The 18,030-nt window shown below is 38.5% G+C and overlaps 1 protein-coding gene across 2 annotated transcripts in view; it reads left to right on the top strand.

Moving 5' to 3' along the window:
* dsb (debris buster) overlaps positions 1 to 18,030 on the top strand; it is a 39,908-nt gene that overhangs the window by 9,082 nt on the left and 12,796 nt on the right. For both annotated transcript variants that reach the window (XM_066728693.1, XM_066728695.1), the window contains exon 2: positions 12,146 to 13,146. In XM_066728693.1, coding sequence (XP_066584790.1) covers positions 12,966 to 13,146 — 181 coding nt within the window. In that variant the 5' untranslated portion in view covers positions 12,146 to 12,965. The remainder of the gene's footprint in view (positions 1 to 12,145; positions 13,147 to 18,030) is intronic.

An 18,030-nucleotide genomic window follows, 5' to 3' on the forward strand; every position in this document is an offset into this window, starting at 1 on the left:
AATCCTTCACGCTAATGGCCTCTTCTTTTTGAAGCGAGTAATTCAGTAAATTACACGAGTCTTGCCAACTCTGTCGTAGCTGAGCGAAAGCATTTACCTACTCGGGCACGTGCCACTTGTGTTATATCTTCGTGAAAGTATGGGGATCATAAATCCGCCAAACTTGTTTCGGAGCGACTTTATTACGGATTATTCCTTTCTTCGGCAACATCACAATGAACGCTTATATATATATATATATATATAATAACGCGCGAGAGAGCAGAGAGCAATGGGGATAGAATATTAGCGCCGAAACTTTAGGTGAGGCTTAGGAATGCACGTGTGTAATGCAATTATGCAAATAGCACAGCTGCGAAAAGCATTGAATCGATGCTACTTATCTGAAAGGAAATCGCGCGTTCACTGCTAAGTTTGTAACTCGCGAATCTGCAACCATGCAACGAACGAGGAAAACCGATTAGTCTTACAACTCGAGAGATTTTTGAGCTTATTTTCAATTCGATCAATCAGCTTCTGGTGACCTCCGCTATGCGTGCTAATGTGTATCAGAAAAAATTTACGCTTTTAATTAGCTCGATAAAAAGCATTTGTAATTAAGACGAAATTTTCTTGTGTGTGGAAACACGACGATCGTTATGAAATCGGTAGCATTTTGTATTAGACTCGCTTTGACGTCTATGGTGCGTGCATGGATGGTGACAGAAGAGTGAAGATATTGCTGCTGGAATGACAGCGATAAGTCAAGAAACCCCAACATCAAGGTCCTGCGTGTCTTATCAGCTCGCTGTGTGCAATCTCGTATATTTTAAGAGCAATCAAACCGTGAAAAATAAGAATGAGACAATCCAGAAGAGAGAGATTGTTAAGAATCTTTCATGATCTGCTTTTGGAGATTCTGCACGTTCGGATGTCCGTTACATTCGAGAGTTTCAATATCTGGGCCAATATATATATATGCATTGCCTAACGTTGAAAATTGGTACAAATCCTATGTCGTTGTATAAATATATTACAATTTACGTCATCTTTCAAATTTTCTAAAACCTCCCATTTCTAGTTTGGGTCTTTCAGTGCTTTATTTCATCTTTCAATTTAAAAACAAATTTTAATTCGTCTCGAGGCAAGCTTAATCTGCGATTTTCATTGAAACGTGCGATTCTTTGTTTGAGCAACTTTATAAGGAATTTAATGATAACATTTTAATTGATTGTAGATAGGGGAACACCGCGTTGGTAAACCTATAGTAACTGTTAGTAATTGAAATTGGTGAATGTCAAGAGTCGCTGTTTCCATGCCAAAGTGTCAGGGTGCTAAAGTGCAGATCTTCGGTAGATCCGTTGGTGAATGTCGACAATCACTGCAATTTCGAGCATTTACAATTATTATTAGCAAAGGCGCACACGCGCGAGCACACGTGGATTGTGCAAATCTTGTTTATTGTCGGTAGCGTTGATTGTGCCGAACAAAAACAATTGACGAAATGAAAAAAATTTCAATGAAGAAAAATATTTATCACGCATTACACGGTTCTTATGACGAAATCCTGCTCTTTGGTGCTTTTAGACCGCAGCTGATACAGGTTAGGAAAGAAACAAATTCTACGTCTAAATATTATTGCAAATTGTTGTTAAATATTCCAGTATTTGGCAATGATTGTTAAAACGAACGAAGCTGTTAAGACTGAAAATGTTCATTGACAAAAATCGTACGATATATCGTTGATCGTATATATATCGAAATGTATAGAATTTGTTGGAAAGAAATTGTTCGATGCTGAAGAGTCTGGGCTGATGATTTCAACTGGTATTATAGTATACGTCGTATATAGTATAAAGGGATTGTGCAAATCTCGGTTATTGCCGATGGCAGCTCGTCGTTGACACACGAACTGACTGGGCCACTCGACGATGCCAGTTCATAAGAGTCGCTAATGCATATACGCGTAATAATTCTCGCATAAATCGCGTATCTCTACCAATCGGGTAAACTAACCGTTTCGCCATCGCAATATTGTTATTGCAACATTATACTATGGAGATCGCGAAGAACACGCCGAGGAATTAGCGAAATTGTTACGAAGACTGCGCTTTTCTCGACACGAGCCTCGTTTATTCCTCCTCACCGAATAACCTTATTCTATTCAAAAATTTAATCAAAGCCCCCTTATGCTATGATATTACTTTCCAACTGCTTTTTAAATTAAACCACGAGACGAGCAATTTGCAATTATTATCGCTGATCAGATTATTTCATCATTAACAATTCGTATTGACAGTGATTAATATTGTTACTAGTTTGAATTCTGCTTACACTCGAGCCACCGAATGCATTTGTGCACAAGAATGTCGTACACGAAGCTGCTGAACTGAATTTATGAATGAAATGTGGAATGAAAACAAAAGAAAGTGCATTGAAAACTTTTCTTGTTTTGCAAAACATCATGCATGATGACCTCGCGATTTCGAGGCGGATATACATTTCTATATATTTATTTTCGTTCGTTCATCCGTTCGTACTACACAGTGGAAGACAAGATAGTCTTTTTCTAGAAAGCAGTCAGAGTTTCGTAAGTACTCTCAATCGCGTAATTCTTGACGTTTTCTTACCACAATACTACCTGTCCACTGGGCTATCGACTTTTCTGCTTCAGCTGTGCTCCAAGTGCAGCCCTCTTAAGAAAGTTAACCGACCAATCAAACTTTTATTGAAAATCACGCTTACAACTTCATCTCTCGCCATTTAAGTGTAAGCAGCCTCGTTAAAATCAGTCTAAGTTATTACCATCGTTTCACAAATAACCTACTGCAAACGGTAAACTCTACCGTAAACTTTCCCATAAACTTAAATCTCGTGTGCTTCAAAGACAAAACGTATAATGGATAATTTAGGTTTTTCTTCCATTGAATAAATTTAATGATTTGAGAATAAAATATTCAATAACCACAATGGTTGATCTTATCAAATTAATTAAATCTAGTTAAATAACGCAGTGCTTAAAGAGATTAGGTCATGTACGGTTAAAGTGACTTTGTCTTGTACAATGCACATGCGACAGATAATTAAGATTCATCGATGATTTAACATAGGAAATATTGCATTGCTCCAAGTAACGGGATATGAATTCCTATGATAACATAATAACAACAATCGAGACGTATACTAAATATAGAATATCACGAGTCTCGTGCACCTTTATACACGTGTTCGTGTGTTAAGGTAGAATGCTGAACGTTCTACTACAATTCCATTCATATGTTTTTAAAATAAAATTGACTCAATTCCGTAAAACCAGCTTGATTCTGAAAAAAGTCTGGCAAGTTCCAAATGTCCCGGATAAACGAAAAAAATTGTTTTTTGTAATGTAATGTCCACAATCGGGAATCCATAAGTGTCCCATGAAAATAATTATTACGAATCAAATCTATATATATGATATATATAATACAAAGTTACCGAGTCGACTCGAAAACACTATAAAACATCAATTCACGATATTTATTAACTCGATATTCCAGTTTTTGTTATTGTTTTCGCGTTCGAAGGTGAAGTCGAGCGCCTAGTGTTAAATCGCCGAAGAGTTGGCCGTTAATGACCGCAAGGACGAGCTGCTTCGAAATCCCGTAGCCAGATCGGAAAGCTGCAGCTTGTGTGGAGCACTTTGGCAGAGGAGAAAAGGGAACTTCTAGCGCAACGACTTTCCATGTAACACCGGTAGTAAGAGAAACACGTGTGACGCACATTTCCGTCGGTTATTGCGTCCAGACGTTAAACTAGATCAAGCTTTCACGATCTCTCGGCATTTTCAAATAAAGTGAAATCAACTTCGTACGTATACGATGATACACCTCGGAAATTAAACGTCATTTGTGCTTCCTCGAGAAATTCAACCTCACCGAGGGTCATAGCTCTCAATAGCTGTTATATATATTTTTTATGAATATGATAATAATTAACTCGTAGGATTGCTAGAAAATTTTAAAGCTCTTATTATTATCCGATGGCGATGACGACTGGGCGTATCATAACAACCCGACAGGTTGATGGAATCTGTTGGATAATGCAATGCGCGTGATTATGGAAAAGAATGTTGTAACCTAATGAAATCTATCAAAAGTTAAACGGTAATTTCATCCGTGGATTGTATACCGAAGATGTTAAATCCATATTGATTCGCTGTCTCAAGCTTGCCCAAAAGGAATCTTACCAAAACCTTTCTACGTACCTGCATGATTATATCGATAAGAGGGTTATACAAAATAGAAGAATGCTTCAAGAAAATATCTAAATAAGCTTAAATATTAATTAGCACTTGTAACAGACGTAATTACGCCAATAGTCATCCATATTGTCAATAAATAGGAAAATACTGGGAAGCGCGGTATAAATATGTATGAGCGCGATGATATCTCCGGAATATTAATTAAAATTACACGAAACTCTTTGAGTCTCCGTAACGCAAAGTGTATACATATATGAAACTCTCCCTGTGACTTGTCGAATTAACGGAAATTTTCTCGAATTTCACTGAACTCGCTGGACAAAGGTCTGGGACTATGATTCAGTGCACAAGCTCGTGTCGGATAAAAAATGTGTGATATAGTTGTATGGCTCTAACTCTCTTTAAGGAGGTACGCGTAAATAAAACTGAGCGATTTCATCAGGGTTATAAGCGTAATATGAAAGTGGAGCTTGGTGGGGAGCGAACAGTTAATGTGCAATACCGGATAGTAATGGGTAATAATAATGCAAGCAATTATAGCGACTGTGGATATAGAACTTGAAATTGAAATCTTGCTCTGATAATTATTTGCGCAACTCACCATAAACGTAATCCGCGGTGGAAGATGACGAGAAAGGGTGCGCTCAATTATTCATTTGTGCTAAATATTATGAATTGACAAACGTTACGAGATTCCGATTATATACTGCGGTATTTGAAAAAAAATAACAATTCTTCGACCAATTATCACGGCTGGAAGTTAAGAGAGCGTAATGAAGCTTCGTCAAAGGTCGCTTAACAGAATTAATTTAGAAATGGAGTTCACGGTGCGTGATTGTCTTTGTCGCGAATTTGGGACAATTTAGGAAAAGAGGATAATAGTCGCTTATGTAGCAGATAGGAGATAAGTCGACAGTGACACAGGCCGTGAAAGTAATACCGTGCGTCTTATCGGCTTCCTCCGATAGAAACAGTGTACAGTTTTGCTGCAACGTATACACTTATTACTGTGTCGAGACTTTGCGAATAAGCAATCGGCACACGGAGCTATGGTATATTTGCGTGACTCAAGGAAACCCAATCGAGGCTCGCGTGTTCCTCAAACTCGCGCACGGAGCACTGAACTCGCAAGATTTTTCTTAGTACTGCCTCACATTCCACCTAATATCTTGCGAGAATATTCTTTTACGAAATTATATCCCTTCCAAATTGACCAAACGCAGCACGCCCCTAACCTCGCTCAGCTGTCTCTCCGCGCGCCATTTTGGAGAACACTCTTGGTTCACTGCACACGCAGTCTGTCCTTCTATTGAAAAATTTCTTTTTTCAAGTTCTTTCTTGATTTTTTCGTCTATTATTGTATAAAATATAATTTTGCTGCTTTATCGATAAGGACGTGCGTATTTGGAAAACTTTTTAACATGTGGATGCAAAACGAAAGACGTGATAATGCAAAGGAAAACAAACAGAGAAATCGATGGACTATAACATTCGCCACCCTTACTTTCTCACTTTCTCTTCATTTCCTGTGTTCTAACTATAGTATATAATTAATTAATTTTTCTTTCTAATTAGTTTCCCTGCTTTATTTCCATTATTGTTACACGTAACAAATACTTCAGTTCCAAATTTACAGCTGCATCGCGAACGATTTAAGAACACGAATTAGTTTTACGAAAGAATACGGAGAGTTAATTGTGTTAATTGAGCTGCGTGAATTGAAATATGTGATAATGCGAAAGAGAAACAAATAGAGAAATCGGTGGACCGAGACTGCTACTTGCGTATATATATATATATTGTGCGCAGCTACCCCTGCTGTTTCTCTTTTTTCTCTCCTTTGTCTATGTACATATCTCGTTTCTACTTATGCCCCCTCCCCTCGGCATCTTTCTGTCTGCCAAACTGCCAGGCGAACGTACTATTTTTCACCAAGAGTATACACTTGTGCAAGATCAGCTTGCAGGTTAAAATCCGAGAAGCGGAAAGCTAAGCAAGACTCTACTCCTATCTCCTATATCAATCTTGCCAATGAAATCAGGCTCGGCTGCTCTCTTTTTTCTCCCTTGTTTATTATTGATCGATCGATAGATCGAGGAACGAACCTTACAGCCGCAGAAAAACGTCCACTTCCTCGTTAGGTAACGGAACTTTGCCAGGCTCGTTAAGGACGTTCCAGCGACATAGGCGTATTTATACAAAATAAAGCTACTGCCCCGCCACTGCATTTTCAAACACCATAGTCCATATTGTTGAAATCATTTATGATTAGTTTATTTTAGAAGAATAATTATTTCTTACGTTCTGGCATTTTATCATATAGAATAGCGCATGCGCATGCTTATATATATATAGTCCTGACGAGACATTGCTAAATTGCTACACCTGGTGCATTCAAAGCGTTGGAACTTTTAGAAAAGCTCCGCTTGCCCATATCGTAAAAAATGATCAATATTCCTTAGATCTTTATTAATAACATATTTAAATTACAGCTATAGTTTGGGAAAACTCGTTTCACAATAACAAGAAATGTCGCTCTGAGAGGAGGTTTTCCATAAGAAGCAATGCTAAATTTTAAAGAATTTAACTTCGAATATCTCATAAAATCACCCCGCTTGGCTTATTACGGCCTTAATACATTTTATTCAGGAGTCTTAGGAGATATTAATATTCATGTTTAAAAAAAAAATTAGGAACATTTGCTTTTATGCTGGAACGTCCTTAATTGAAAATGAACATATATGCAAGGCGATTTGAAAAAATTTGTTTGCATTTAGCGCTGTTAGCTTATCTATTAACGTGGGTACCACGGATCGTTAACCTATAAGATTCTCTTTGTGACATGTTTCTCTTCCGATAAAAAAACCCTGCAGTGTTGATCAATCGCATCAGCATCCTACAGCTTCTCGGAGGAAACATCCGTTTAAGATCGAGGAGAATAGGTGTCGATAATATTCCTAAATATGAGTGGTTTAAAAATAAACGGTAATGACACACTCGTGATAATATATACGGCTTTATTCGTGAGATACTGGTTTCGTAAAGTGAACTTATATCCTGTGCATAGATATATGTATACTGATGGAGCTATCGTTGGAATCGTGGTATAGTGTATACCACATGTGTACATTAGCACGTGCATTTTATGATATTTTATGAAATACTCGGATACGAGGTGAATTTGCACGAGTAGATTTCTGAAGTGCGCATATGTATATGTGCCTCGTAGGGAAAGAAATTCAATGCACAGAGAAACGTCGGTACGCTTGAGTTCGCAGCACACATGCGTGGCTGTTAACCATTTCCAAAGGCCTTGAGTAATCCAGCGTGACTCTCCCTTAATTTATCGAGTTTTGCAAACTCGCCAATCGAAAGTTGTCGGCCAGCAGCGTTCATCGCGTTCATCATGTTCATCGCGAAATCAGCCACTGACAACAGACCTGCACAACGAGAGGCCTTTCATCGATCGAAACCCACAGACTTTGTATTTAAACAGACGTAATGTTATCCGGATTCTAAAGTAAACGTAGTTTTACTCAAATTTCATTATTTTACTTCACGATTTCCTCTGTTCCTTTTTCTCTTATTTTCAAATGGCTAACACTCCAAAGCTACCAGTTTAATGACCATTTTCGAGTGTAAACACACGTGTGGAAAAAATGGTCGGTAGGTTTTAGCGCTGATAGAAGATTTTCCGCAGAGCCTACATTGTCTGGCAGTACTACTGCACTGAACCAATATTAATTTTACCCTGACGTTTGTCCGCGCGATTCGTGCTCCTATGTAATTCCGCTAAAACGACGAATCTTTCGTAAAAAAAAATGACTTAAACTTTATTTGGAAAGGTCCGGCGAACATTTTCTTGCCAACAACGAAATCCAAACAGTCGAATCGGGAAAGCCCGCAAGTTACGTCGGAGCATCCGCAACGCCAGAGCACACAGTCGCGGTTCTCTCGATGATTTTAAATATTCAGCTTCGTATAAAATTAAACGCTATCTCGTCCATCCGCTTCCTCGTATGAGTCAAACGAGGAAAAAAAGGCTGTGCCAAATCTGATTTAACAAATACGCGCGTCTTACTTGCATAAATTGTCGCGAATAGCCTCTAAGGCATATGTTACGATCATTCTGGAATTGCAAAGTTTCTCGAGCGTAGCGTAATAATTCTGCATGCGCTTTTGATGAAACAATTGTGTCAGCTGGGCTTTCGCCTCGTATTACGGATTGCTGTTTATCGTTTAAAAATAGAATCTTTCGATCTGCTCGAGTGGATGGTTAAACGAGACGTGAAAGGAGACAGCATCTTCGTTACTTGGTGAACGCGGTCTCCGGTGGACCTTGACCCATTTCACCAGACGGTTAAAACGGATTTCGAGATTCTTGCCAGCAATTAGCTTCACGAGTTACGGCGAATAGTGCAATCCCCCCATTTTATCGCGCAAATTCGACCGGGGACCAAAAATATTTCGGCGCTTCGATATCCGTTTTTGCGTTTCTCCGTTTTCACGCGTCTCCAATTAATGCTTCGTAATCCCTTATTAAGCCATAGATCCTTCGTGTTACACTGACATTTCTAAACAGCGCCAAACGTTCCATTAACGTGAGCATCGTAGAAAGTGTGTTAACATAGGCGCTATATACGCGAAATGTGGCGTAATGATACTTGTCACGAAACTAACAAGATTTATATATAAATAATGATTAATTTCTTCTGGTTATTGATGTAGTCCAGCTGAAAAAATGGTGGAAGCGTTTGAAGCAATGATCAGGATGATTTGTCCAAAAAATTTGTGCTACTGTCGATCGAAGATAAAAACTGGAGGATCCACGTGTGAATTTGGAGATGGAGGTGTGACGCGTGAGGTAAAATATGTGAACGACATGACGCAGGGGAATGAGCGTTACACGTGTTCCTCTTCCAGCAGTTGTATCCGAAAAGTTTTCGGTGGGAATTTGGGAAAAGGTCAAACGCAGAATGAAGATTCGATCCGAGCACATCAGGAAAAGGAAGATTCGCCTGTGAATCTTTTATCAAATAAATCGTCGATGAGTTCACAGTCCATGCTGACGGAAGAAAAACACTTGGACCACTCATAAATTATACTTTTGCGAATGTACAAACGAGAAAAGAACTTGGAACTAAAATATTAGTCTATTTTTTTACTGTCGAAAGTACAGTTTACCTTAAAGAAAAAACTTCAAAGAATGAACCGCGGAAAACGTCGAAAAATAAGGAGGTTTGAAAAGTTTTAGGCTAATTTGTATAACGGAATAAGCGGAATCTTCTCTCGTTTATTCTTCCTTCTAATTTGTGGTATTCATGTTTAATTTATTTAACCCCCGCTTCTAGGTATATAAGATATACTACTTTTTATTTATTGGTAAGACGTATGCATTTATTTGCTAGAAAGAAATAAGTAAACTATTACGTATCTAATGGATTTTTCCAATGCGTACATATAATTCAGGGAAGAAATTTGCAAGTGAAGCTTGTGATAATAGTGTCGCTTAGTGACAAAGCGCTTTAGAATAGTAAACAGAATTAATATTAGTAAATAATGAATAGTTCCATTTAATAGCTCAAAAGAACATTTTATGGCGCTGGTTACAAGTTAAGACTTAACTTTATTATTGTAAAAATTCTTGGCCAACGTGTGTAATCAAATAGAAATGTGATTAAACTCACGGAGTACAATTAGTTCTGCTTTATTGTTTAAAAGAAATCAGTAAAGATGCAATAAAAAGTATCAATCAAGTTTTTGCTGCATGGTACGTAGAAAGGACAATAAAATGTTTATGAAAATATAGTTTCTATCACACACAATTACATTTATTCTAATTAATAATTGAATATATTGAAGAAATAACTACACAACCAGAATCTTCTCTTAAATTTCGTCAAATCGTATATTTCGTCAACTAGAATTTATAATAGGTTCAAAAAATGGTAATTAAATCCCTTTAACCAAAATCTATTAGACCAAGACTTATGGACCTTTGCTAATTGTATCTTAAAACACTTGAGCAACGATCGTCGAATTACTGTAATAGGATATCAAAGAAATTTCACGTCACATATATATATATATATATATATGCATATAATATGAAATAGATCGAACGCAGCTATGAGGCCAAGGCTCCACTCCGTTACTTCCATTGTACGCGTTTTATTCATATATTTTTTATTTATAATTAATTCAAACTTATTTACTGCCCGTTGCTTGGAATTCCTGGTAGATGACCCTTCTACGTTCTATATATGCATAAATAAAGGAGAAAAAAGTTAACCCGAAGAGATTAATTTTTCCTGTATAATTCCTATAAAACGTAGCTGTACAAAAAGTCGTTTATCGATCATTAAAAGATCAAAAATAGCCACGAGCAGAAAATTTGACTAATTCGTGATAATAGCTCGAATAAATAAGCCCGGGGGGATTGCCAGTAGCGTTATGTGCACTTATTGACTTGTTAATGCTGACAACGTGATGCAGCTAGCTGTTCTGTCAGCTGTGAACGGTACATTCTAACAGATTGCAATAAACTAATTATATCTGGAATTCCCTCGCACGAGACTCCACAGGTACTAGGACACTTTCTACACAGCATTTCCGTTCCTACTCCCAATATAGACTCGATCATTTTAGTTGTAATCGAAGCGAAATTTTCAAATTGGAGCAAGAATTTATACCAGATTTTACACGATTAGCGTAACAACTGTCTGAGCTACTTCTTCTCGCGAGAGCTCTATCGGAATTTCCTTTCTAATATAATAGTGCATGCGCGCTTTCTTATAATCAAGGAACCTCATCACTCTTTCCACCTGCCTTGCTCATTAGCTTTAATAAGCAACCTTCTGTAATTTTGGTGTAAAGAAATCCTGACCACACTCGACGAGCTGTAATTCAATCGATCGAAGGAAGCTGAGTCTCCGCGAATAATAACAAGCCGAGTTTTCTCGAATTTCATCAGGATGCTCGAGCTTCCATCCATCCATTCGACTCTCTTTGGTATAAGCAGGAATGAACTCGAGGTGTCATTAAACGAGTAACAGAGTTTAATGAGGATGAGAGCCTCGAAGAAATGCGAAGCTGGATGATTCCAACGTTGATGAAGCACGATAAAAGTACCGATGTATCGATTATGTTCCTCAGCATTACCTGCAGAAATTGCTGCTCAACGGAAAAATTAGTCATTCGATGCCATATTTGTAGCACCTTCGGGCTATTTTCTCGAGAGAATCACTCGCTTGTCACGTATCAATCCTACTTGTACTGTATAGGTATAATAATAATAATCGAACAGGTGCCCTCGTTATTTCCCTTGACACCGACTCATTGACACAACAATAAATCGTGAAAGTAAACGATCGCTCGCGTACTTGTGTACAACTCCTGATGGCGAGACGAGGGAGCAACGTACGAAATTACGCAATAAAGTCGTGGAAGAAATTGGTCGAGTCGATTGGAAATCGTTCGAAAGATTTAACGATAATTAGCAGGCTCGTTCGTTTCGAGCATCTGTAAAATGTCAGCCAAGGTCAAGCCTAGACTGGTCATGGCTATTTGGGGATCAAACTGCTCCTCGCAGGCGGTTCAATATTTTGCTTGAGAAATTCATTGGCACGAGTCGACGTTCCACGCCGAGTCCCAGACGATACAGGTGCGAGAAACTTATTTCTCAGGGAAACCCAGGATGTTGTTGGTCGAGGCCGAGAAACAGGGAGAGATAAATACAGTTGATATATAAATTTAGCTAAATCGAATATTTTTCGGGAATAACTATATAAGAAGTTGTTGACTCTAGGATTCTCTCCTATGCTATGCAACCGAGTTCGATGCTCGTGACGCGCCTAGCCAGATTCACATCCAGCCCAAACAGTTTTTCGAGTCTAACCAAATCAAACTTTGTGTGTGTTTCAGGTGGAGGAGCTACGTGCGTCACAGGGATGGCGGAGTGGCGCATGCTGCACGGGTGAAAGTCTGAAAAACACTGAGACTGACAAGCTGTCCGCGAACGTAATCTTGGCCCCGACAAAGTGGTGCGATCTTGACACTTGGGATCTGGCGATTGTTCGTGAAAGTAATAAAGAAACGGACGGACGTCGGTAGCATTTTTTCCACGAAGCGTTGGATCTCTTATATATAAATATATATATATATATAGAGTATGGTGTCGAAGAGAAATTAGAAAAAAAAAAGATAACTGAGAGAGACCGGTGAGAAAGAAGAAAGAAACCGGAAGTGAGCGCGAACAAGTCGAAGAAAGGACGCTGCTCCCTCGTGCTGTACAAGAAGATTCTATTGGGAAAAGTCCGAGGAAAAGAAATGAGCCCAAAATGCCAGCGACAACATCGGGAGAAATTACATGAGCGGGATGCTTGTGTTTATGCTGGTTGTAACGTGTAGTGGATCGACCGAGACTGGAAATCCATCCTTTGCCGATAAACAGAGCACAAAGTAGCCAATTATCTTCACGCTGCGCGATTATAGCCAAGCAAAGAATATCAATCCCACGACAACATTGTCAAAACTATTATATACATCTCTATAGAGTATTCAGAGTTCACGAATATCAATTATTCTACCTCAGACCTTTTCCGATTACCGTAGCATAATTATCGAGACGAAGATCGAAGAAACTGCTCAAGTGCCAAAGTTTTATACGCCAGGGGTTTTACGATTTTTTCTTCGAGTAATATTACTCTTCTTGTTTCTGTAAAAAAGTAAGAAATCTGTCAAGATGAAATTCATCGCTTCTTTGTTTGGTGCCGGATCGGCCAAAACGATGGGTAGGCGGTACATGAAGGTGGGAAGGAATGCTCTTTTCGGGATAAGGCCAAATCAAACGGACGACATTTGCACGGAGAAGGTACCAAAGCCGTTGTCCTTGCTCATCTCACGAAAGGGAAAGCTAAAGCACAGTGAGTACTGCTACAACATTCTTCTGTTTTATGCTGTACTATATGGTGTGGTATATATATATATATGTGTATATGGATAATTCTTTTGGCATATACTTTACAAGCATCTTTAATCTAACTTCTCTACAACCATCTTCAATTTAAATTCTTAATTAATATGTCCATTATTTATTATTCTCCATTCTCGTGTGTACCGCTCACACCAGCTTTATAAACCTGCTCTCTCATTATCGTGGGAGGAATAAATAACGTACTTGCGAAAATTTGCACAGCCAGTGTGAAATCCCTTGTGCTGCACTATCAGCATTTTTTTTTTTTTTGTGGGATATAAAAATTAATTCTTATAATCTTTTTCTTCTCTATATCTCGATGAACATCGCAAGATGACATGCATAAATCTTTGCATTTCAGTATGCAGTGGACGTTTTGACAAGGATAGCCTCTATAAATCTTTAAGTTATTATCGTTGAGCAGATATTTTCATTGTATTTCAATATATTACATTTTTAATAATCAATGAAGATTCTGGAGGTTTCATGAACGGTTTGCAAATAGGATTAATATGTAATCCGTGGGTTCTACTTTAATGTCGATTATCCTCTTCATTGATAAAAAAATGTAGTAGAAGGCACTTTTACTTATTTAAAGGCGATTAGCTCAATAGTAAAATTAAATCGTGAGACTAATAAATCACGTTAATAAGCTTTAGCGAAATAATGGAAGAGCATCGTTTATAAATCAAGCATTAAGCAAAGAGCAATAAATTCAATAAAGCAGTCTTATATCACACTAGCTTCCTTGATGCGATTAAGATGGTAGTTAATAAGTAATTTAATTTATTTTGTCTCATTCCGGTGATCTTTCTTCATGATTATTGAAAACAGTATTTCGCTTGCAAATTGAAAAAATGGGAAAAGAAAGCCAATACAGGTTGCAGCATGTATGACATAAAAAATTCATGAAGCTTCGGTGTCAACTTGTCAAAACATATTTGTAGAACCTTGCCAAGAGAAAGAGATGTCTGAAAAATCATTCGAAAAATACCATTTTGCTGAGTAAATTAATAATACAAAGCTTAAAGATCAAATTACCGTCGGGTCTTTCGAGAAATGAATTTTTCGTGTTTGCGCCAGTATTCTGTACTTATACGTCTCTTCCGGAAGTTTCTCAAACTCTAAAATTTCATTTTGCTTTTCAACATTTGCACTTATTGACCGAGGTACAGGAAATCGAGAGGTCGGTGACCCTAGCAGGTCAATGTCGATCAAATAATTTGTGTTTGCAATTATAAAAGTGTTGAAAAATGTATGTGGTGCCAGATACGCATCAAGGCCAACCAGTTTTACTCAAGTGGCTAATTTTAAGCTTTTTATCGTTTCTTGCAAAAAGGAAAGATTTGTAAAACTGACGATGACTATCATACGATATGTACTGAAATTATTTATACAGCAATACGTATATAAATCTAACGGTGACTATCTGATTCATTTTGAAACGTAATAAGAATATTGTAAAATCAAGTAAAGCTGCGAGTGATTTTTGCCAGGTTGCTCAACTTGCGTACCCCAGACGTTCAAGGGCGTTTAAAAGAAAAAGTTGCACGTCGAGAAAATGATCCAGCGCAATTAAAACTTTTTCTCTTTCGTTCAAGATATTGCGTAGCGCAGTGCGATATAATTTCGCGGAAAATTTTGAGCAATAACGTAATTTCGAAACGGAGGCACCGCTTAAATATAAAAATTTCCAAACCTTTTGTAAGAAAAGAACGGTGTGGCAAGCGGGATGTTCGTGGTACTGCTCGAGAGAAAATAGAAAATATTTCGAAATTCATCAGTTCTAATAATCGAGGGTCACGTGCCCCACCAGGATACACAACTTGTGTTACCAAACGCCGATTGTCCTATTAATCTCTCTATGGACATGTATATATATATACGAGGAATCTCATTTTTTAAAATGGATTTACTTCACGTTTGAAACAACTCAATTTTTCATTACCAATCGACTCCAACTGTTGCATTTTCACCAAGTTTCTATAATATTCAGAGTGTAAAAAGCTTTATATTTATAAAAAAGTAAAATAAAATTAACATACAATTCGTATGCTCCTATTAAAAATGTTCTCAATATTCTAAAAATAAAAAGCATTGCATTTGAAATATAGATCCATAAAAAAAAAAACACTTTTCCCATATGCTAACGTAGAGACTCGAGCAACGAGAGGAAAATCAAACGAAAGAGAAAAATCATATTTACGATATCTTACACAGGCACATGGAGAAAAATATTTAGAAGAGAATGTGGAATAAACGAGTGGATTTGTGGAAGTGTGAAAATACGTGGATTATTGAATGGTGGATGACTGGAGAAAACAAGTGTTTAATCCGCGGATGATGGTGACTGTGTGTTGGTGAGGGTAGGTGTGAACGTTCTCGTGTGAGAGGAGAATTCACGAGTGGAGTGGAAGTGGGCATGGAGAGATAAGCGACGAATCAGCGTGTGCGATAGCGCAAAGTATGCTGGCGATAGTGAAGTATAATCGAAGTGATGCGTAACAAGCGCTCGACAGTGGGGCAACCTGTCCTCTATCACCTGTTCCACTGGCCTACTGCACCCCGGCTGGCTAGTGCACTGGCCTCCGTTATGTTGCTGGTAAAACAAACCAAACAAAACACGCACGCGTTCTCCTTGGCTTGGCTTGGCTAGACTCGACTCGACTCGACTCGGCGTGCCTCGGTTTGGCTCGGTTTACCAGCCATCTCCAAGCGTAGAGAAAATCTTATCTCCTACTCCTTCTTCGCCAAACAACTTTTGCTCCCAAGACTTTTACTCTAATCCTCTCCTAGTCCCAAACTCTATTAGTCATCCTCTCTTTGCCCTTTTATGCAACACCTCTTCTTTTCTATCAGCATCCGTCACATGGCGAATCTATTTAGCTTACATTTTCCATTTACCATTATATCACCTGTCGAGAATTCTATTTTACAGTTTGCCAATGGCCAGCTTTGTTACGCTTTATTAATGAATCTCTCTCTCTCTCTCTTTCTCGCCTGGCCTGCATTCCTAATTCTTCTCACCTCGGACACTGCCCAAGGTTCTACTTTGGAAACTCGTGCCACAAATTTTCAGTCGTCCAGGAATTTTCTCCCCGGCCGATTAGCACTGATACACCAGCAGTACAATACACTCGTCTCACGGAGAGGTCAAGTGTCTTCGTCACGAGATATCCGAGACATGATCTCAATCTGCGAAGCATGTTACATGGATGTTAGCATCGGTTAATATCTCCTGACACGTAGCTTTGCTCGTCCCAATTAGATCCTTTCTAATTTCACACCGTACCAATTGTAATCCCTGCCAATCGAACACGGAAGCTCGGTAGAAACCGCCCTCGATTAACTCATCCTTGCGATTTTCATGAATTCCGCTCCATTCATCGCTGCAGCCATTAACTTCATCCCAGTTAACGCGATCCGCCAATTACCTTCGGTCAATCGTGATTTCATAGATATCTCTCTCGTTTAATAGAAAACCTCCTTAACCGAGTCTGCTGTGGACGAGCTGCAGCTGACACCATTCGCTGGAACTTTATTCCACTGCGATATATATACATATATATATATATATCTAATTCGTTTATATTGCACGATCGATGGTCAGCAAATTGAAACGAAAGCCCGCGTGCGGATTGAAATCAATAATCGGTGCAATCGTTTATGACTCTGATGATATTTCATTTTCTTGTGTAATTTATCGGTACGCTCGTATATATATACTATAAGCTTTGACTGGAATGAAGTCATAAGGCCGAAACTAACGGTAAAAATAAAAGTCAGATAAACAATAGTTTTCGAATCAATGATTTCCATTCGGTAATGATAGCTTCATGATTCCGGTAATTTGAGATTTTTTCTTAGTAACTCGTTCCTAAGTGGGTTAACGCATTCTGCGACTGTTGCAAGCCTTCTCTGTCTCTCTAAGGATTCAGGCACTATTAACCCATTCTGCTAACCCAGTTTTTGGCAAAAGCTCGACCTATGGATAATCGCAGGATATCGCGCATGAATCCTTTTCTAACGGCTATACCATACGTCGTCCCATTATCCTGCCTAAAGGAGACTTTCCAACCATTTATAATATCCCCTTCGTTATCTCCCAGCTAGTTGGAGAATCTTGAGTTTCTAGCAATCCTCTATTATTAAATTTCCCGATTACACCTGCTTGATAGCTTTATTAAGGAGAATCGTTATTACCTAATTGGTAAATCTTAAGTTTCTAACAATTTTACTGTTAAATTGCCTCTGAGAAATTTCAATGACTTTATTGCTTAATTTTAAAAATTCAAAAAAAAAAAATATATATTAATCAAACTGCCGAAGACTTTATATACATTGCCTCGAGACTCGAATGAGAATTCGCGAAGAATGCATGAGAAATTAAAGCGCATGCACGGCGAAGGATTCCAGTCATCCAGTTCCCGAGCTGAAGAGCTTCTCGCCAAATTGGACAAAGCTTTTTTCAAAGCTCTGTTCGAGATTGCATTAGTTCCATAGGTTGGAATGCAGTCAGGGTTACAAAACCGCACCTGTCCAAACATTTTTACGCGAGTTGCAAAACGCAGGAGCTATTATTCATGAGATACAACTGGCGCGGACACATTCACGTGAAACGGGCATATACGTACGATCACTCAGACATTTTTCAGATCACTTTCACTCTCGGCATTCTCAGTGATGCTGGACGAAGACGAGGTTGAGGAGAGGATATGGGTAAGGGACGGGATGGAACGGGGTGTTTGGTAGGCGTCACGGGACAAGGGGCAGAGGGGGAAGTGTAAGAAGTTTTCGTTAACGGCCGCAGATCGTCCGATCCCAAGCATATTAC

Source organism: Prorops nasuta, unplaced genomic scaffold (assembly GCF_024137725.1).
Source record: "Prorops nasuta isolate Cenicafe-Biocafe unplaced genomic scaffold, Cenicafe_Pnas_1.2 PNAS00006, whole genome shotgun sequence".
Taxonomy (NCBI): domain Eukaryota; kingdom Metazoa; phylum Arthropoda; class Insecta; order Hymenoptera; family Bethylidae; genus Prorops; species Prorops nasuta.